The 20,905-nt window shown below is 54.2% G+C and overlaps 1 protein-coding gene and 1 long non-coding RNA gene across 5 annotated transcripts; one reads left to right on the top strand and one right to left on the bottom strand.

Moving 5' to 3' along the window:
* The first annotated feature begins 898 nt into the window (after positions 1-898).
* On the top strand, positions 899-11,069 carry GGA1 (golgi associated, gamma adaptin ear containing, ARF binding protein 1). Of its 2 annotated transcripts, XM_004949796.5 has the most exons (17): positions 899-1,042; positions 1,125-1,209; positions 1,342-1,417; positions 2,061-2,159; positions 3,421-3,544; positions 4,059-4,159; positions 5,143-5,223; positions 5,592-5,729; positions 5,864-5,945; positions 6,369-6,476; positions 6,772-6,927; positions 7,726-7,790; positions 7,934-8,109; positions 8,224-8,507; positions 8,767-8,936; positions 9,144-9,254; positions 9,418-11,069. In XM_004949796.5, the coding sequence occupies exons 1-17, from the start codon at positions 1,012-1,014 to the stop codon at positions 9,526-9,528; spliced, it is 1,998 nt and encodes a 665-aa protein (XP_004949853.2). In that variant the 5' UTR covers positions 899-1,011; the 3' UTR covers positions 9,529-11,069. The 2 variants fall into 2 exon arrangements, with proteins under 2 accessions (XP_004949853.2, XP_015143919.2); XM_015288433.4 differs by lacking the exon at positions 8,767-8,936.
* LOC121108499 lies at positions 10,864-20,781 on the bottom strand. 3 transcript variants are annotated; one of them, XR_006932740.1, is made up of 3 exons: positions 13,462-20,781; positions 12,838-13,019; positions 10,864-12,709 (listed from the first exon to the last, which is right to left on the bottom strand). It is a non-coding gene; the product is annotated as an uncharacterized LOC121108499 (long non-coding RNA). The 3 variants fall into 3 exon arrangements; XR_006932739.1 differs by having other exon boundaries at positions 13,340-13,480; XR_005843044.2 differs by having other exon boundaries at positions 12,838-13,480.
* Positions 20,782-20,905: the final 124 nt, after the last annotated feature.

The following is a 20,905-nucleotide window of genomic DNA, read 5'->3' as shown; positions in this document are numbered from 1 at the left end:
TCAAGAGGTAGCAGTAATAGGCAGGAGTGACTCATAGGACTGAAATAGCTCACATAAAACGTGCCCGAACACAGCAAAGGATGTGGCAGTTTGCTAAGAAAGGCCTTGGAAAAAAAAAAAAAAAGGCTTTGTGAGGCAAGGCGGTAAGAGTTAAAGAAAGGATTGCGTTCAGGCACCAGAAGGTAGTTTTCAATGGCCAAAAAGTCCCCTGAACAATGGCTGCCCATATGGAAAAGCCATCAGGGTGACACTGGGGCAACTCCTCACAGGATCTGCTCTGTAAGTGACGTAAAGCACCACACGGTGAATGCACGGTGCTCCCTCCAAGACCACAAGAAGGCAGAGAAAAGAGTCTTTATTAAGTGCCATTGCTTGTATTAAGAGCCACTAAGAGAAAGGAGAGAGCTGTTTGCTATTCCCGGAGGACTTAAGTTCCACCAAGCCGGAAGAAGCCAGAAGATTAACAACTGTTTAAAAACAACTGCGCCAAGGACGCAGAAGCGGGCCTGATAGCATTATAATGCCTTTAAAACACCAAGCCCCACGGAACACCTGCCGCCGCCATTTTAAAGACCTGGGCTCCGCTCCCCTCAGAGCGGGCGGGCACGCACTGCGCATGCGCTGGAGCTGGCCGGCTTGTGTCCTTTTAAAGGACACGCAGCTCCCTTACGAGGCGGAAGTTGTGTGCGGCCCTACCGGAAGTGGCTTCACTTGACAACAGAAGGGCTTTTTCCGCTGGGAAGGGCGGTTGGCTTCCGGCTTTGTTCATTCGCCTCTCTATACCCTCCTCCTGGAGGTCTTCTTCCAGTGTCTCTCTTTCCCCCCCCACGCGGTGAACTCTATGGTAACTCGGGCGGTGTCACGGCAGGGGGCGCGCGGAGCGGCGCTCTGCACTTCCGACTTCCGGCGCTCTATGGTGGAGCCGGCGGCGCGGCGGCGCTCTAGAGGTTTCTGGGCTCTCTCTATGGGCCGGTGGCGGCCCCGCTGAGGAGCGGCGGCGGCGGCCCCGCCATGGAGGCCGAGACGCTGGAGGCGCGCATCAGTGAGTGCTGGCTGGGGCAGGCGGGGGAGAATGGGGGTTGAGGGGGCCCGCCTCACTCATACTGCCCTTCTGCCGCCCGCAGACAAGGCCACCAACCCGCTGAACAAGGAGCTGGACTGGGACGGCATCAATGCGTTCTGCGAGCAGCTCAACAAGGAGCTGGAGGGGTGAGTGGGCCTCAGGCCTCGCGGTCTGGTGCTTTGTCAGTGCCTTCAGCTTGTGACATGCCCTCCTGCCCCAGATAGCAGCACGGGTGTGGGCCTTTCCTCAATCACCATACAGCTTTCTTCTCCCTCCAGCCCTCCGCTCGCCACCCGGCTCCTTGCCCACAAGATCCAGTCCCCACAGGAATGGGAGGCCATCCAAGCCCTCACGGTAAGGCAGGACGTGATGGAGGGCAGTAAGGGGTGTCCCACCAGGAGCTCGCGGTGCTCTGGGAAAGCCCAGATGCATGGGGTGGGAGAGAGGTGGCAGTTGCAGCACCCAATGGAGGGTGACACGTGGGGAAGGCTTTGTTCTTAGGGAGGAGCATGGGAGTCATTCAGAAGTTTTCTGTTCCTCTTATCACGTTGTGGATCTGTCAACCGTGGGGTCTGTGGGCTGTCTGCCTCAGGATGGCTCTGCTGCACTAAGGGTGTCCCCCTCCATGGTGATCAGAGGGATGGAGCACCTCTCCTATGAAGACAGGCTGAGGGAGCTGGGTTTCTTCAGCCTGGAGAAGAGAATGCTACAGGGAAACCTCACTGTGGCCTTCCGATACTTGAAGGCAGCTCATTAACAGGAGGGGGACTGACTTTTTACATGATTTAATAGTGATAAAACAGTGATAAATGGCTTTAAGCTGAAAAACGAGAGATTTGGGTTGATGTTGGGTGGAAAAATCTTCATTCAGAGGGAGGTGAAGCAACAGGACAGGTTGCCCAAGGAAGCTATGGATGCCCCATCCCTGAAGGCCTCAGGTTCTGTGCCTGGCGAGAAGCCAAATGTTGACCTAGCTCATGGGCTCATCCTCTCCCAGGTGTTGGAGTCCTGCATGAAGAGCTGCGGCAAGCGCTTCCACGATGAGGTGGGCAAGTTCCGCTTCCTTAATGAGCTCATCAAGGTGGTGTCACCAAAGGTGGGTCCCAGGGGATCCTCCTGGAGGTGACGATGGTGGAAGGAGGGCTTTGGGAAGAAGTGGTGGAGCAGAGGGGCCAGAGATCTTTTGGAGTGTGGGGAAAACGGGACAGTGCTGAGAAGAGATTTAATCCATGTTCCTGTTGAGTTTTCCAGTGGGAAGCTGAGCTTTCACCCACTGCTCTGGGCTGATTTTTGTTGCAGGAAGCTGAGGGCCAGCTAGACCTGATGCAGCCAGCACTTGTGAGACTTCTGAGCCCATCTGCGTGCGTGAAGTCACCTTCACTGCATTTCTTCTGGGCCTTTTTTGTGCTCAGGAACCTCCCTCAGCTTTGACACTGTGACTCTTATCTCTCCAGGGTATCCCAGTCTGTTTGAGACACTGAGGGCAAGCCCAAGCCTGGTTGGCAGTGCTCTGGCAAGTCCATCTGAAGGACCAGGTCCTTACCTGCTCCTCTGCTGATGCTGCTGTTCCTGCAGCAACACACACTGGGCACGCTGTTCCATTCAGCCAGGGCAATCAGCTCATGATGCCAGCAAGGATGGAGTTAAGGGAAAACAGACTAAATATAACTGAGGAAAACTGGAGGCTGTCAGTCACAGCTTGTGATCTGTGTGGATGAACATCTGAACATCCAGGGACTGTAACAGTATCATTCTGCAGTCATCTTGCTGGGGTGATCTAGAGGATGTCATACGCCTTAAGCCACTGGCAGCACATCTGCTGTTTTTACTACCAGCACAAAGCAGACCCATGGCATAAGAGTTAAGGATGACTGCACAGTAGTGGGAAATCCAGCAGTGAGGTGTTTGTGGCTTGCCAGCTTGCTGTAAAGAGTGTCAGGCACTCTGTGATGCTGAGTGCAGCTGAGGGTGTGCTGGGACTTGCCCTAGGGACTGTCACCTACAGCCCTTCACTTCACCTCCCAGTCCTGCTGTCTGAAGGGTTGCTTTTCCCAGCAGCTTCTGGTAGCAGCATGTTTTCTTTTACAAGGTGATAAAGACTCTCCTGAGCATTCCCACCAGTCCCTGGGTGTTGCCAAGGGTCTGCTGGCCCAGCATTTCTCCTACCTCCTGTAGTGGAAACCAAGCATGGCACAGGACATGTTGCAAGGGCCTCGTGAGCTCTCCTGCTTGCTTCCTCTTTCCTCCTCCTTGTGCCGTTGGGAACTGTCTCACTTCTGGGGGAGGAGAGGAGGGGAACAGGCTGGGCTTGCAACAGCTCAGATCAGCTTCAAGTCACCTCTTCTCTGTTTCTGTAGTATCTTGGCAGCCGGACACCAGAAAAAGTGAAGTCAAAGATCCTGGAGCTGATGTACAGCTGGACACTGGGGCTGCCTCACGAGGTGAAGATCTTGGAGGCCTACCAGATGCTGAAGAAACAAGGTGAGAGGCAGTGGTCTGGAAGGGGAAGATGGATGGAAGGTTTTTCTCCTTACTCATCCAGGCAGAATTTAAAACAGGCTCTACATTCCCTCTGCCCAGACACAGTACATCCATAGGTCTGCCAGGCTCCACATAGGGGGCTGGTGAAGAAATGGTGCCTTGGGGCTCCTGGATGGGCAGAAGGAGTTGCTGGGGGTCTGAAGTGCTTAGTGGGTTGGAGGGGAATATTGCTTGTTCCCCATAGGAGGTGGTAAACTGGAATGGATTGGTGCTGAAGGGATACAGGTGCTTTGGTAGTACTGAGTGCTGGATTTTTCAAAGACAGGACATTGTTGAAGGGGGTAGTACTTGCATAACAACACAGTTTAAGATTGTGGGTGGCAGAAGCAGACCCTAATCCCCTCCATTCCAGCTAGGCTTGATGAGCTGTTAAGGGAAGAATTGACCTAGGTGGTAGTGTGTCCCAACCCCAGTGGGTGAGGCCTCCTGATATCTCTGTTGGTCTCTACTACAGGTATTGTGAAATCTGACCCAAAACTGCCTGATGATGCTCCTTTTCCACCACCTCCTCCTCGGCCCAAAAACATCATTTTTGATGATGAAGAGAAATCAAAGGTAAGAGGTCTATGCAAGTAAAGAGCAGAGGGCAACATCTTCTCTGTTCTGAGGTCTCCTGTGCTTCAGAGTTGGAGATCCAGTAAGAGTCAGAGCTGTGCATGCTTCAGGAAATGCATCAAAGGAATGTTGAGGGCCTACTGCAAAATCATGACAAAGGAAACAGCCTTAGGTAGAGCATGTGGGTCTGTTTGACCTTTGGAGCTCTTAACTGCAGGATGGTGCAATGGGTGACATGCTGATGTTAGCTCAGCAGATTCTGAGAGATTTTCTTTGCTCTCTCCAGGCTCCAGAGTTATCTGGCCATAGAGTTTAAATAAATCCCAGCCCCAGATGCTGTTAACGTTTCCCCACTCACACTATTGCAGTCTGCTTGTAGCCCAGCTACTTGTACCTTCCTGGATTCATCCTGTATTGCCTTTCTATCAGTCACGTCACCATTCAGACAAACCTCTGATACGTTTAAGCAAGTATTAGGCTTCTCTGGGTCTGCTTCATCAGTAGAAATGTAATGTCAGTTTGCTGCAGGGCACATATTTTGTTTCCATAGATTACCAATGGGGAACTGTAGATGTGCTCAAGGACTGTTCAGTGACTACAAAGTAGGAGAGAAAATGGTTGGTCTCCCTCTTTGCCAATTACAGCTGCAAAATGAGCACATGAGGAGATCAGAATAGGAGCCCATCACAATCCCATGATGTCTCCCTGCGTAAAACAAGCTTCGTCTGTCACAGTATTCATGCTGCTGTGCTCCAGGGTCTCTGTTGTGAGTAACAGGCAGGGAGGGGCAGGCTTTGAATTCAGGAGACTTTCACGGAAAGACCTCTCTTACACAACCAGAGCCACAACGGGGAAAGGAAGACAAGTTGTACTTCTCTCCCTGGTCTCTTTTGAGCTGAGCATTGCCACTAGCCCTAGTGCTGCAAGAGCAATGCCAGCTGCCATCCCTCAGCTTGGGCTCAGACATTACTTCTCTCTTGCAGATACTGGCTCGTCTCCTGAAAAGTTCCCATCCTGAGGACCTTCGGGCTGCCAACAAGCTCATCAAGGAGATGGTTCAGGAGGTATGGCTGAGGATAAAGGGGGCAGGGAGCCATGGCCTGGATGGCAGTGCTTGGTACCAGAGGGGCCATGTATCAGTTGTTCAGCAGCAGTGCCAAAGAGTCCTTGTTTGACTTGTGCCATCCTTTGGCTACTTGGAGAAATGACTGTGGGTGGAGCTACTGCAGCACAAGATCTGTGGTTACAGCCCTGTCTGGCAAGTGCTGGTGCAGAAATAACCTGGGGCTTTCCCACTGAAATGGAATCTGTTCTGGGGCGCAGAGTTGCTGTGACTAAAGTCAGGGAGTTGGTGTGTTGGCTGGCCCAGCCTTCCTTCCTCCTCACGCTGATGACAAGCAAGGATGTCCTTCCCCATGCGTTTCCCCTCCAGGACCAGAAGCGCATGGAAAAGATCTCTAAGAGGGTGAATGCCATTGAGGAGGTGAACAACAATGTGAAGCTGCTGACAGAGATGGTGACAAACTACAGCAAGGGGGAGACAACAGAGAGCAATGAGGACCTGATGAAGGTGAGGAGAGGCTATCCCAATGTCTTGCCTGGGCTTAGCAGAGACTTGTTTCTCCTGTGTTCCTCCTGCCTATTTTTTACCCTATCTGAACATCCTGCTGCTCACCTCAGTGCTCATCTCATTCTCTCTCCCAGGAGCTGTATCAGCGCTGTGAGCGCATGAGACCCATGCTTTTCCGGCTCGCCAGTGACACAGAAGACAATGATGAAGCCTTGGGTAAGCAGACGTGACCCTGACCGTTCTTGTTCTGTCTGCTTCTCACTCAGTCTTCTCTTAGAAGAATCAATGCTTGGGCTGCCTATAGTACAGCATCTCTTAAGAGCCTGCCACTTTTTGTGGTGGCTGCTCGCTGTAGGCTGGCTATTCTATGGCTTGGTGCTAGGTGGGGGCAGATGACTGCAGTCAGCAGCATTCATTCAGTTTGTTGTAGAAAGAAAGTTTGTGCTTATTCTGCTGAAGCTGGAGCTGTCGATGTATTTTGATGCAGTTTGCAGCAGCAGAGGCAAAAGTGCTGCCTGTGATGGGATATCATCAGCTCCTTGGGCCTTACTTTGAAGAAATAGACTGAGATGGGTATAAAAGTCACTGTCTTGGTTTCTTTACTTCCTTAAATCTTGCCTTCCACCTCTTCCATTTCAGCGGAGATCCTGCAAGCCAATGACAACCTGACACAGGTGATCAACCTCTACAAGCAGCTCGTATGGGGAGAAGAGGTCAACGGGGAGATGGTGGCTGGTCCCCTTCAAGGTGAGGAGACCTGGGGAATAGGGAGATGAAGCAGAGAGACCCTACTGCTGATTTCCTGTGGTGTAAAAGAAGATTGAGAGAATTGGAAAGGGGATACCTGCAGGATGTCAGAGATGAGCTGATGAGATGAGGGAATGGCTTGTGGAGATGACTGTTGCATGAAAGGAGGGAACTGGGAGAGAGAACAGATGAGGATTTCCCTCTCCCAAGTGTGAGGAAGGATGGGAACTGCATCTCAGCACTCTGAGACAGAAACCTTATCCCAGTCCTTCTCCCCTTTGTGTTGTCTTTGCAGGCAGCACCTCTGCACTTCTGGATCTGTCAGGACTGGAGCTCCCAGCAACAGGGCCTTCCTACCCAGCCTTGCCCACCCTTTCAGGTGGCTCAGCAGTCCCTGTGCCTGACCAAGCTGGCTCTGTTTCCTTACTGGATGATGAACTCATGTCTTTAGGTGAGAAGATGAGAGCAAAAGCTTCCCATTACATCCTTCACTGTGGAGAGTCTGAGTGGATGGTGGTTCTTGTGGCAGGAGCATGAATGAGGGAGAGCTCTGGGAGAAGTGACTCATGAAAAACCAAGATGTCACCCTCACTTAGAGCAAGGGAAAAGGCAGGAAAGACTCTGGCTTGATTCTGAACTTCAATCCCATAGTGGTTTTCTGACACCCAGAGAACCTACAGGGGATGTACCTTCTGATTTGCTCTGGATAAACTGACCTGTCAGGTAAATCAAGACTGATGCAATGTCCATCAGCAGATGGCATCACAAGGGTGGATCACCTCCAGCTCTTCATGTGACATCAATTGCAAAGTGTAAACATGTTAACAGTAGACACACAGGGACTTCTAGAGCTGTTCAAATGCAAGTTGCAAGTCTTGTGAGGTGCCACTCCTAGAAAGCTCTAGAGTTTTATTTTTCCCAACAAAGTGCTCTCTTCTAGGATAGGTGCTTTGAGTTCAACAGTGTGAAGTAGACAGTATTGTTCCCTAGATGCAGGTGAAAGTGGGATCTGTAGCAATGGGAACTAGACTCAGAGTGAGGATCTCTGGGCAGAGAAAATACCATCCTCCCTGCTCCTTCCTATGCAAGGATGGAGGCCTGAGGTGGGAGACCATGTTGATGACTCTACTCTACCGCTTCTGTGCCCTGCCTGACCAGAGGAATCTGTTACAGATGCCTCATTCAGGTGCCTTTAAGTGTCCTTACCCACCTGGCAAGTAGACTCCATTTTTGCTTTTATTCCTGGCAGGCCTGAATGATCCAGCACCCCATCCTGCCCAGGCTGGTGACAGCAGTGGCTGGAACAGCTTCCAGGTAACATGCTGGGAGCCAGAGAAGCTGGTGGGGTGGGTGGTGGAAGGAACAGAAGGAGTAGGTAAGGAAGTGTCTCCGCTCTGATTGTTGGTGTTGATAAGGAACCCTGCTGGGTGGGGGGCTCCTGTGCACTCTTTCTGCAGTCGTCAGATAGCAATGAGCTCAGCATCACCCCTGTTGTGGCAGCAGCGCCAGTCAAAGCAGATGCAGGCACATCCTCCCCCAAACCTACTTTCACAAGTGGCCTGGATGACTTGGACCTCCTGGGCAAGACTCTGCTGCAACAGTCTCTGCCTCCAGAGTCCCAACAAGTGCGATGGTAAGTAGGATCGGGGCAATTTTGCATCTCTCCCCGCCCTTTTCATTTCTGGACATAGACATTTCAGTGCCCTGTTTCACTCCTTGCTTTCTCTTTTTCTCTCTAAATCTACAGGGAGAAGCAGCAGCCACCTCCCCGGCTCACTCTGAGGGATCTTCAGAACCGGAGCAGCTCTGGCACCACAGCCCAAAACTCCAGTGTTCTGCCTGTGCTGCAGGGTGTTTCCCCTAACCCCCCACTGCCCCTGAACTCAGAGCTGCCTGCCCCTGCTACCCTTCCGAAAGTTGCCACCACACCACCAGGAAGCACTTCAGTCCCAGCACAGCCTCCTGCCTCCACGCTGCCCCCAGAGATCTCACTGGCCAACATCACTGTGCCTCTGGAGTCAATCAAACCCAGTGAGCTGGGATCAAAGCCTGGGGAGGGGGGGAATGGAATGTTTGGAAGCTCACCACACAAACTGGGGAGGGGGAAGAGGGGAGAGGGGGAAATACTGGACAGGGTATGAAGAGAGTGCAGAAATTGAAGGGTGTGAGAAAGCTTGCCTGTTGGATTTCGGGGAGGTTGTATCTCTGCTGCTTGTGTGGAGCGTGGCTGATGGGAAGGATTGCCAGTTCCTTCTTGGCTGACTACCACCTATCCCTGCCTTTCCCACAGGCAGCATCCTTCCTGTGACAGTGTATGATCAGCATGGCTTTCGCATCCTCTTCCACTTTGCTAAGGATGCCCTTCCCGAGAGGCCTGACGTGCTGGTGGTGGTGATTTCTATGCTTAGCACAGCCCCGCAGCCCATCCGTAACATTGTTTTTCAGTCTGCTGTCCCCAAGGTAAGGCAACTGCTGGGGCTTGGGTCCACAGGCAGTTCCCATGAGATTCTCCCTTTGCAGGAGAGGCAGGGTGGGTGGAGAGCTGTGTGGAACGGGACCCAACACGGTATTTCTTTTTTATTAGAAAGTGGAAGCTCCCCATCTATCTGACAGGGCATGTAGCTGTAACGTCCCTCAGCAATGTGGGATGCTTTTCTTTCTCCCTAGGTGATGAAGGTGAAACTACAGCCACCCTCAGGCACAGAGCTGCCGGCGTTCAACCCCATTGTCCATCCCAGTGCCATCACACAAGTCCTGCTGCTTGCTAACCCACAGAAGGTAACAGCACCATCCCTTGGTGCCTAGGCAAAGCCCTTCTTCCCTCTGCCTGAAACAGACTGAACTCTCTCTATTCTCTGTGCAGCTTCCTAGAGACCTGAATGACTTGCCCTTCATGTTTTCCTTCCTTTCTGACTGCTTATCTTTTCTCCCCTACCTCCAGGAGAAAGTGAGGCTACGATACAAACTGACCTTCACCATGGGAGAGCAAACTTACAATGAAATGGGGGACGTGGACCAGTTCCCCCCACCAGAGTCCTGGGGCAACCTCTAGGGCTGCACGTTGTAGGCACTACACTTGGAAGCCAGCCCTGTGAGGCTGGAGCAGCCTGAGGAGACGGGGAGGGCGGGTGGGGGGCTGCTGCTCATGCTCAATTCTCCAAGCGGCCGGGCGAGTGCCAGAGGGAGTGTGCCTCCAGGATGAGAGCAGACATCAGGAGATGTTCATCCCACAAGAGTAGGAGTGCAGTCAAGCTTCTTGTGGCTGAACAGTTGCCTTCCCTGCTCTTCCAAAGGCACCCCTCCCTCTCTAGTTTGTTCAGCATCTCTTCTAACCCTGCTTTACCCCTCTGGGTGCAGTGGGAAGCAAGGAGGGGGAGCTTTCAACAGCCTCAGCCTGAGGCAAGGCCTAGCAAAGGAAGATCCTTTCCCTTATCTGTCCCCTCTTCCCCAACCTTTCAGCTGCTTCATGCTCTGCATTGTTCTCTCATGTTAGCAAATGCTGAGCTGTGGGGTATCCTCCCTTGCCCCAGCCTTAGAGCTGGGCCCTAGTGGTTTCCTGTCTGATGGGATGACCCTAGAACTGAACAAGGACTTAAGTGTCTTCCCAGCACCAGAGAGCGGGCAGTGATCCTTGCTTATGGAGGTCAGGGGGAGATCTTCCCCAAGCCCCATCTTTCCAATAGCAGGCAGAGCTGTTTCTGAGAGGTGGGTGCTGGGAAGGGCTCGCTCTGTGCCTCCCCATCTGCTTCAGCTCTGGTTCCTTGGCTTCTGGGCACTGAGCTCCTGCTGGGAGGAAGCGCACATCTTCCCACAATGCTTTACTGCAAGGAAGCATTTGGGACTGCAGCTGGAACATTGCCTGTTTGTCCTTGCCCCTCGCAGGGCTGACACAATTCAAAAGGGGCCTTCAGTGGGCTGAATCATTTCTCCTTGAGGCTGGGGAGGGGAGAGGATGGGAGTTGGGCTCTGAGCATCGCCAGGGGGCACCACCAAGCTCTGCGCTGCGGGGACGGGGGTACAGCTGTGCCTTGTGCCCCTTTGCCCAGAGGGGGCTCGCTTCAGGCCCCTGATCACTGTGACACTAGAGTGAGGATCTGCAGGCATGGAGGAGACCAGGGGGGTGGCATGTCTTAGGCAATCCGTGTCCTGATGGGACTTGTGACCATAGGAGCTGCTTCCCATCTCTAAGCTAGTTTTAGCTGGGTCTTAGGGGCAAACTGAGCTCTGCATTAGCTTGCCGGAGGTAGAAGGCAATCTACACGTGATGGAGATGAGTGAGGTGCTTTGTATTCTCTGCTTAGGGGCAGTGAAGTTGGAAACTGGGTGCAGCATGTGGTGGAGAAGAGGGGGAAGCAAGGTCTTTATGCTGAGGTTCTGCTGTGTCTTACTTCCCTTTCTGGTCTCTTTTCAGGGTTTTGTATGGGTTTTTGTTTTTGGTTTTTTTTTTTTCTTTGCAGATCTTGTTTGGTTCTTGAACAGACTTGTATATATTTTCAGTGCAAATTCTGTAAATGGAAGAAAACAAAAATAAAAAAATAACGCCCGGCGCGACAAATCTGCTGTATTTATGGGAAATAAAGAGTTCTTTCCTGATGGCTGTGCCTTCTGACTGCATTTTCCCCTGACTGCAGCGAGGAGCTGTGTGCCCTGCATAGGGCCGTTGCCAGCTCCTGTCCTGCCCCAGCTCCTCTCAAGCCTCACTACTCCAATCTCACTGGTTCATGAGCAGGGAGAGTGAATGGTGGAAGTCCCCCAGCTGCTCTCAATTCCTGTTTGAGAGCAGGCCCCGTCAATGCTATGAGCTGTGCTCAGTTTCCTTCTCTCTGGGGCAAGCAGTGGGCAGGGGCTGGTGTCCCCCAGCTCATGGTGAGCTGCTCCCAGGCTGCAGGGCTGTTTGCAGGCTGGTGGCTTTGCAGCAAAACTTCCTCCTCCCTGAGGCTGCTGATCGGAAGCAGCTTTATTAGGGTGGTTTTGGTGCAGAGCTGGGGGTTGGTTGCTGGGAGTCAGGCGTGGGTGGCCACTTGGTTGAAGGTTTTAGAGCAAAATGATGCTCAGGCAGCGTTCCCTTGCTTGGTCCCCCCCTTAGAATCATTAAAGTTGGAAAAGACCTCTTAGATCACCTAGTCCAACCATCCACCTGGCAGTACTGCCTGCTAAGCCACGTCCCTTGCAAACAGAGGATCCAGCATCGCTTCTGCTGCACCCTCCAGTAAGGAAGAGCAGAGCCCAGCAGCTCCAAGCTTTGGGGCACAGCTGGAGTGATCACTTCCCATCCCTGTTCGGATGCTGGTTCCACATAGCTTAGCCTCTGCTCTTAGTGCAGGAAGAGGAAAGCCCCAGCTGCAGGTAGCCAGAGATAAGGCAAGCTTTGCATCATGCAGAGTGGGAAGCAGAATGTGTGGGGGAATACTTTTAGCAAATAAAAAAAAAAGTTGCACCGTGTGGTTTCAGCTGAGCGCAGCTCTGCAGAGTGAGCGACGCTAAGGATGGGAACGTGCAGCTTGTGGTCACCGTGCAACCTTGCGAGGGCAGCAGGGGAAGGGATGGCTTTGCCATCTGCAGAAGGGTGCCGGGATGACCAGGTAGCGTGGGGTGGGCATCACCCCGAAGTGCCCCCCCCCCACACCACAGCTGGTGGTAAACACGGCAAGGCGGGTGAAAAACAGAGCGTGGGCCTCCCGCTTGGGCTCAGCAACAGCGCGCGCCCGTCCTGTAATGTGTTTGCTGCAATAATATTTCCCCTTTAAGGCTGGGCTTAAGTTATTTATACTTTGTGGGGTGGTGACAGGAACACAGAGCAGAGCAGAGCCCTGAACCGCTCTTACCTGATCTGCAGCCAGGAAGGAAGCTCAGAAAAAGAGAGGGACCGTGAGAGAGAGCCCAAGGGAGGGGAAGAAAAAGCAGGCAGGGCATCCCCGGGGAGGGACAGGGGAGGGGACAGACCGGCAAAAAGAAAAAGAAGGAACCAGGGAAGAAGGAAGGAGCAAGGAGGGAGAGGTGCTCGGGGAACGGCAGCTCTGCAGAGCAGAAGGGCTGTGGGCGTCTCATGCCAAGTGTTACCGAGGGGTACTGAGCTTCACCTCTCAAGATGATGAAGAGGCAGTTCAATCGGATGCGGCAGCAGCTGTCCCATCCCAACGCCACCAGCCGGTAAGGACTTCTCTACTTCCAGGGTCTGTGAGCTGAGAGGGAGCACGAGGGTCTGGGGGTGGGCAGCGGGTTGGATTGGGCACCTGGGCGGCCAGGGAAGAGGGAAAATGTGGGAGATTGGCTTAAAGCATCTTCAGCGTAAGCTGAGGGGTTGTGGGTACCAGCTCCCTGGTGCTGCAGGGCAGTAGGATAGCGGCTTGGTGCTACTCACCAGGGATGGGCTCCACAACCTGGCTGTCTATGGAGGTTGGCTTCCCCAGGACATGAGGGCACTGGGCAGGGTCTCCCCAGCCACATGCCCTAAGCTGTGCGGTGTCCAAGAGGAGCTGGGACTTGCTCCGTCCATTCTGACAGGTGCCTGGTGCCCTGCATCTGGCCAGCAGTGTGGACACCCTGTGGGAGAACATGTGGAGGAGTTCCAGATTCAAATGTATTCTGACAGCTCAGTCTCACTTCCACCACTTCCTTATTTTTCTTTTCGGCTTTCCAGAGCTCTCCCCTTGCAAAACCCAGGGCTGGGCCCTCCCTCCCCAGCCCCCTCGCTCCCTATTTCCTGCAGCCACCTCTGCACAGAGGCACACAGACTCCTTGAGCCCTAGGAGGCTGATGGGTACCAGCCCCAGGTCCATCAGGGGCCTTCAGCCATCACGGCAGAGCTGCAACCCAGTCGCCTTTCTTGCATTTCCCAATGCAAACCAAATCTCTTCTCCCACCTCTCTACCCCGGAAGAGAGCTTTTCCATCTCCATGTTGAATGTGCCTCTATGTCACTCGAGGCTGGGTGTGCAGAAGGTCCTACGCAGCTTGTGCAGCCCCGAAGAGAGCAATTCACCCACCACAGAGCCTCTCCTCCACGGGGCTGCAATCTCACATGACTTTGGCTGCCTTCAAGCCAACCACCCCCGTTTCCTGCAGCTTGTCCCATGTCAGTTCTTGCAGGAGCTGAAAACAGAAACGTGAAGTGGCTGGGCAGGGGGATAAAGCAGCAGCAGAGGAGGTTCCCAGGGAGCAGCAAGGACATGGGTCTACTAAGCAAAGTTTCCCCTATGGGAGGAATCATGGAGGTTTGGTGGCCTTGGGTGTTGGGTTTTGAATTGGGTTTTGATCAGGATTTGCTGCAAACCAGAAGCTTCCTTTGCAGGATTCACTCTGCATGCTTGCTTGCAAAACCAATCAGAAAGCTGCCTTCATTTATGCCCTGCAGGGGGCAAGTGTTGGTCTACATCTCCAACCTTACCACAGTGTTACTGTTGCTCCAGCCCTGGTGGCACCTCAACTTCCAGCAATCTGCCCAGCAAAGACAGATACCCACAGGGTTCCTGCAGGATCTGCCTTATATTTGCCTTCAGCAAAGAGGCAGTCAGGAGAAAGTTTTACCCCCAGTCTTCTCACCAGAACAGTGGCCCTGTCCCATAGGGAGATTTTGAGCTGAGTGCTCTGAGCTGGAAGCCCAGTCTGATGAGGAGACACCTGATGGGGAGACACCTGAAGCCCAGTCTGATGGGAGCTGCTTCTCTTCTTCCTGGTGCTCTCTTCCTGGGCTCGCTCTGCCTGTAACCTTGGGTAGGATGGTCTGGGTCATAGCCAGCACCTCCTATCGGGACCTCAAAGAGAGGAGGGTGAGATGCAGGAGGAAGTTCCCCCATTTCTTCTCATGGCCTGTTCTTCTCCCTCCACAGAGCCCAAGAAGCAACCGAGTTCCTGACAGAAGATTTGCTGCAGGTGAGGCGAGTGCCAGCTTGCATCCACACGTGGGGACGTGCCCCATCCCTACCTGCGATCCTCCCCACTGGCACCTCCTTGTCATGGGGCTGGAACACTCCTATCTGCTGGAGGGCAGCTCCAGGGCCAACACAGCAGCTTCGGCACAGCACTGGCAGATCCAGCACAGCTGTGTCAGCGAGCACTGCTCTGACATGCCCCCCCTGCTACAAGGAAGGGCTCACCGGTGCCACCTTTCCACCCCCAGATCGAGCAGAGGATCGAGCCAGCCAAGCGAGCGGCTCACACCGTGTCCAAGCGGCTCCAGGCTTGTCTGCAGGGACACTGCGGCACTGAAATTGACAAGCGAGTGGTGAGTGTCCCCCGGACACGTCCTCAGCCACCACAAACCTGGGGCCAAAGTGCTTTTTGAGTCCTAGATAGCATCTTTGCAAAGCCCTAAGCCCATGCCCTCTCCTGAACTCCAGCGGTGAGGAGCAGCACAGTGCAGCTGGGCATGGGTACACCACCGCTTCCTCTTCCTTGGTTTGAACCTGCCACCTCCTTCCCAGCTGGTGCTCACCAGTTCCTGTCTGGAAAGCAAGCCCTGTGCTTTCCCAAGCCCTCTCCATGGTACTGCAGACCCTTTCTTCTCCTAGCTTGGCTAAATTATTCTTGACATTAAATTCCGCCATACACTTGAAGCCATGGCAGGGCTGAGCTTAGTAGTGTCCTCCATCTGTCCCACAGTCCTCTGCTGTTTTGGAGAAGGCTAGAGAATTTCTAACAGGCTGTTTAGCCAACTGTGTCCTTGCTTCGGCCAAAGGGACATCCAGAGAGCTTTTCCTCTGGCCCCAAGGCCAAGAGGGGGCTGGACCTGAAGGAGATGTGGGGAACCAGTGTGGGTTTGGGAGCCTGTCTGTCCCTTGCCCACACTGGCATGCCTCGGGGCAAGTGAGCTGCCACACATCAGCTCATCATCTCTTTTCCCAAACCTATGGCTCTGTGCAGAAGAAGCTACCCTTGATGGCTCTGTCTGCAACGATGGCTGAGAGCTTCAAGGAACTGGACACAGAGTCCAGCCTTGGGTAAGTGCCAGTGGGAAAAGATGGCAAAAACTTAGCTGAGCTGCTGCCTGGGCTCTGGGGCTTCCACTTCCAAGCCAGGCTGTCAAACCCTGTCCTGAGAACATGGAAAACACCAGCATCAAGGGGGATGAGGGGACAGCCTCCAAGCACAGAAGGGGGACAGGGGCTGGCTCTGGGTCCCCACATGGGTACAGGTGTGGTAAGGGATGTTGGGTTGGAGGCTGGCATAGCTCCAGCCTGTGCTTGTTTCACTTCTCTCTCCCTTTCAGGAGAGCCTTGGAGATGGGTTGCTGCATCCAGAGTTCGCTGGCCAAGATCCTGGCTGAGTTTGAGATCGCTGTAGAGCGCGACGTCCTGCAACCACTCAACAAGCTCAGTGAGGTAGCCATGGCCAATCCCCAGCTGCAGTGTTCCATCCCCAAGCCTTTGCCACTCACCCTGGCCCCTCTCTTCCAGGAGGAGCTTCCCATCATCCTAAAGCACAAGAAGACCCTCCAGAAGCTGATTTCTGACTGGAATGCCATCAAGAGCCGGTATGGAGCACAGTGTGGCCATGGGAGACCAACTGGGTTGGAGGAGAGGAGCAGATAACTGCCCTCTGCCAGTATGGGGAGCAAATCTCCCAGAGACAGGAGTGAAGCCAAAGAGGTGGTAACTTGTCCCCAACCCCCCTCTCCACATTCACAGAATCACAAAATCATAGAACCATTAAGGTTGGAAAAGATCACTGGGATCATTTAGTCCAGCCATCGACCCATCCCCACCACCCCCGCTAACCATGTCCACATCCATATGGTTCTTGAACACCTCCAGGGAAAGTGACTTCACCAGTTCCCTGGGCAGCCTGCTCCAGTGCATCACCACTATAAGAATAATTTTTTCCTTATTTCACTATTTTTTCCTAATATTTCATCCTGTGTTCCCACTGATGAGGCTGTGGGTGTTGCTTCTTCTCTCCCACCTCAAAGGCTGAACCAAGCTGCCAAGAGTTCCAGTAACAGCGCAGGAGCTGGAGCTGGCCCAGGGGCATCTTCTGCTGCCAACAAACTGGAGATCCTGAAGGAGGAGGAGGAGGAGGTGAAGAGGAAGGTGGAGCAATGCAAGGTGAGAACATCAGTGGCTCTCCTTGGGGCAGCTCCGGGGCTGGAGACCTGCTCTTCTCCAGCAGCTCCATCTGAGGCGACACCCACACCAAGAGCAAGCCAGCCAGCGCAGCCTACCCTGCACAAGCAACCAGCTCCCTTGCAGCGTGAAAACAGGGAGATGCCCCAAGCCTGGGGAAGAACAAAAGTAAAGGATTTGAAGCATAAGCTGTTGCAGAGAGGAGGCTTCATGAGCTAGAGCAGGGAAATCATGGGGTGCTCCCAAGCTGAGACCCAGCTGAGCTGAGGTCTGTGCTGGATGACAGGGGACTGACTCCCATCATCCTTCTACACGTTCACACTGTTTCTCTTTGATTGCTCTGTGCCTTGTTTGTCAGAACCTACCATAGCTGGGAGATCCTCTTGTGAAGTTCTAGGGCCTTGTGGTAGAGCAGGTCACTGCTATGACTTAAACACAAGTGACAGGGGTAAGGAAGGGTCCTCACGCAGCCCCAGCCTGCCCTCCCATCACCTTCCCTGAGTGAGGGGCTTCTTGAAGGCATCCCCTCTCCCTCGGGTGCCAGGCAGGAGGGGGAAGGATGCTCTTCTTGGTGTCTCCCCAGGATGAGTACATGGCTGACCTTTACCACTTCTCCACCAAAGAAGACAGCTATGCCAGCTACTTCATCAGAGTAAGTTCTCCTCTTAGCATATGAATTGTCTCCTGGGGTATGTCCATCCTTGTCTCCATTTGCAACAAGCCCTCCAGCCAAAGCAGAGCACCGCATGCACTAGAAGATGCCTCCAAATAGAGCAGTTGTCCCAGTTCATCCCCCTCTCTAATTTGTCTTCTATCTGGTACTATAGACATGGTCCCACAGATCCAGGGGATTTCCCTTGCAGTTCTTCCTGCAGCATCTTTGCTTTCTTGGTGCTCTCTTCTTATGAGATCAGTGACCTGGGGATGGGTCTCTGGAGAGGAGACAGTGCCAAGCTGAGCACTGGCTGTTTGTCCCCTGTTTGGCAGCTGCTGGAAATCCAAGCCCAGTACCACCGGCAGTCTCTTGAATCTCTGGACTCGGCTCTGACAGAGCTGAAGGAGAGCCACAGCCAGAAAGGTACCCAATCACTTGCAAGGTAGCATGGGGATGGATGTGAGAACAGCCAGCAAAGCTGGGAAAGGTGGCTTCTTTTCCCTGTGCCTGTCACTGACTCCTACCATGGGGTGGTGGGCACTGCTTCTACCAAGCTAACCCCAGCTTTGGAGTGAGATGCCACCATGGTTGGATACCTCCGGGACCCCAATCCCTAAGAACATCTCCCTGTCTCCCTCAGAGCCCTCCTTCACCACAGAAACCCCAGTGCTAGGGTACTACGGCGTGCCCCTGCAGACACACCTCAAGGACTTGGGCCGAGAGATCGCTCTACCTATCGAGGCCTGTGTCATGATGCTGCTGGCCTCAGGCATGAAGGAAGAGGTAGGCAGCCCACACCATCCTACACTCCCTAAAAACACTTCACAGCACCCTGCATCCCTTCGTTCCATCCCCAGGGACTCTTCCGCCTGGCAGCAGGTGCCTCGGTGCTAAGGAAGCTGAAGAGCAGCTTGGCCAGTGGCTCTAATGCCCTGGAGGAGTTTTACTCGGACCCCCATGCCGTGGCCGGTGGGTGCGATGACATGGGGCAGGGATATGGGGGGCAGGTGGTACTGCTGTCCCCCAGCCTCCATCACCTCCCCATTCCATCTCCAGGCGCATTAAAATCCTACCTGCGGGAGCTGCCTGAGCCTCTGATGACCTTCAAGCTCTACGATGAATGGATCAAAGTGGCCAGGTGGGTCAGGGCTCACAAGCCCAACAGCCCAGCAGCTGTTTGGCCTCTCACTTCGGGGGGTGGGAGGAGTAGTGAAAAAGATACAGCAGTGCCCATCATGAACATCATCAGCCCTTCTACCTCATACACCATGTCCATCTTTGTCCTGCAAAGCAGTCTGAGCTCTCTTTTTCTCTCTTCTGCAGCTTAAAGGACATTGGCGACCGCGTACAGAGCCTGAGAGACACCTGCAGCCGCCTGCCCCAGGACAGCTACAACAATTTGAGGTGTTTCTGTGGGATGGGGCTTCTTTGATCCCAAGCATTCACCAGGGGCAGCCGATCCCTTCCTAAGGGTGCACTCACTGTCTCCTTGTCCTCCTTTTACCCTGTAGGTATCTGATCAAGTTTTTAGCCAAGCTGGCAGAGCACCAGAACGTGAATAAAATGACCCCCAGCAACATCGCCATAGTGCTGGGCCCCAACCTGCTGTGGCCAGAGCAGAGCACAGGGTGAGGTCTGGCTGGGTTGCAGGTTTTCTGGAGAGAGGCAGTCCCTCTTTTTGGGCTTTACTCCTCCAGACTTAACATAAAATGGGTTAATTCCCATAACTGCTTCCCTGATGGGTCTCCCACCTCTGCCTCTCAGAGATCCTGTGCAACTGGACTTGGCCTCAGTCTCCTCCATTCAGGTGGTGGGAGTTGTGGAAGCCCTCATCCAGAACGCAGACATAATCTTCCCTGGAGGTAGGCTTTCACTCTGTCTTTCCACCTTTGGGGACCATAGCAGAAGGTGAAGGCAAACAGGAAAAGCACCACAAATAGCAGCAGAATGGATGAAGAGCATCCCAGGCAGCTGCAGTTCCTTGCTGTGGAGTCTGCTCCTGGGGCATGCTCAGCGTCTAGCAGGGGTGCCATTAGCACTTCTTGGCCTTTCTCCCCATGCAGAGATAGATTTCAACGTCTCAGGGATGTTCACACTGCCTGCGGATGTAAGACTCAATGAGATTGCCCCGGTAGATGAGCTGCCTCCCAAATCCCCCCCAGCCTGCTCTCCATCTCCCCTGGACGAAGAGGCGTAAGTCTGGCAGGAGCAGGGGGCTCCTGACCTCTATTCCACCCCACCCCACAGGCTGCAAGGCCAGGACCGCCATGCTCTGTGGTGCTGGTTCTAACCATCATCTGAACACCCCGACTGTCCCCTTCTCCTCCAGCACAAATGACTCCGAAGTGAGCTCCCAGCCACTTTCCCCAGTGGTGACCAAGCCATCCCCTGAAGCCGCAGTGCCACCAGCTCCAACACCAGCCAGTGACACCGCCCGCAAAGGTTAGGACATGAAGGCACAGTGCTTGGGAGAAGCCTACAGGGCAGACACATCCACCTTCTCCAGTTTATCCTTATCTCACCACGTCCTGCAAGATAGGGTACAAGGGCCCACATGGGAGAAGGGCCTCAATCTGTCCCCTCGCTTTCTGCTCTCCATCCCCAGCCAAGGTGGGACTCTGGGATGGGAAGCACTCCATTCAAAGCTCAAGTCTCACTGCGAACTGAAGAGGGTGGGAAAAGACCCCAAAGAGTGGGATGTACTCTGTCTGACCCACATGGGGCTCCGCTACATTAGCTAGGCAAGGGGCATCTTGTCCTCCACCCTACCTGAGACGCACATCATGACCTCCATCTGCTCTCTTTCCAGGCAAGCGCCCAGCTCCATCCCGACCCACAGGGCCGCCTCCTGTAGCCCAAGCCCGGAGCACGATCCCTGAGCACACCGCCAGCCCCAAGGCCCGGCCGCGACGGCTGGGAGCTCCCTCCATCCCTCCACCACTGCCTCCACAGCCGGCACCGCGCCACAGTCGTGAATCCCTCACGTCCCCGGGGCCTCCCACCACCAATACTCTGGACTGCACCACGCATGAGAGGACAGCAGAGGGACAGAGCCCCTTGGCTGGATCAACAACGGTGGAGAACGACTGAGCAAGGCACAGGGCTGCCATCAGCTCCCGCTCTCCTCCCCTTCTTCATCCGCTGCCATCAGCCTTCCCCCCCGCCCCATGAGGGTGAGCAGCAGGGCCCGGACTCCTGCTGGACCCCTCTCGACCCTCAGGCCCTCATCCTCCCCCAAGGAGGGAAGGAAAGGCCCCTGCGGTATTTCGGCTGCGGGTGAGAAATGCCTCATCGGGCAGAGCCCCGCACCAGAGCCTGGCGCGGCTGCAGGTGGGCGCGCAGCCGCCATTTTGCCTCACGTCGCCTCAGAGCGCGTCACCTCGAGCCCAGGAACAGGTACGGTTGGTTTGCCCGTGAGAAGATTCTATTTTTTAAGAAGATATATATGCCTGCGCACACACGTGAACACGTATATATTTGTACGTATCGCGACTACGTGATTTCAATAGACGCTGGGACGCGAGCGCTGCCGCTGGGCCGGGGCGGGACGGCAGCCCGACCCTCCCCGAAACGGCGGCTGCGGCTGCTCCAGCGAGCCGCGGGGTGCCCTTGGCCAATCAGACGGCGCGCCCTAGCTCCGTCCCGCCTCCTCACCGCCTTTCTGGGCAGCCGATAGGACGGTGAGGCTGTCGCTTCTCCCTCCGCTCGACCACG

Source organism: Gallus gallus, chromosome 1 (genome assembly GCF_016699485.2).
Source record: "Gallus gallus isolate bGalGal1 chromosome 1, bGalGal1.mat.broiler.GRCg7b, whole genome shotgun sequence".
NCBI lineage: Eukaryota > Metazoa > Chordata > Aves > Galliformes > Phasianidae > Gallus > Gallus gallus.
Note: the sequence above shows the minus strand (reverse complement) of the source record. Positions and strands in the feature narration are given on the sequence as shown.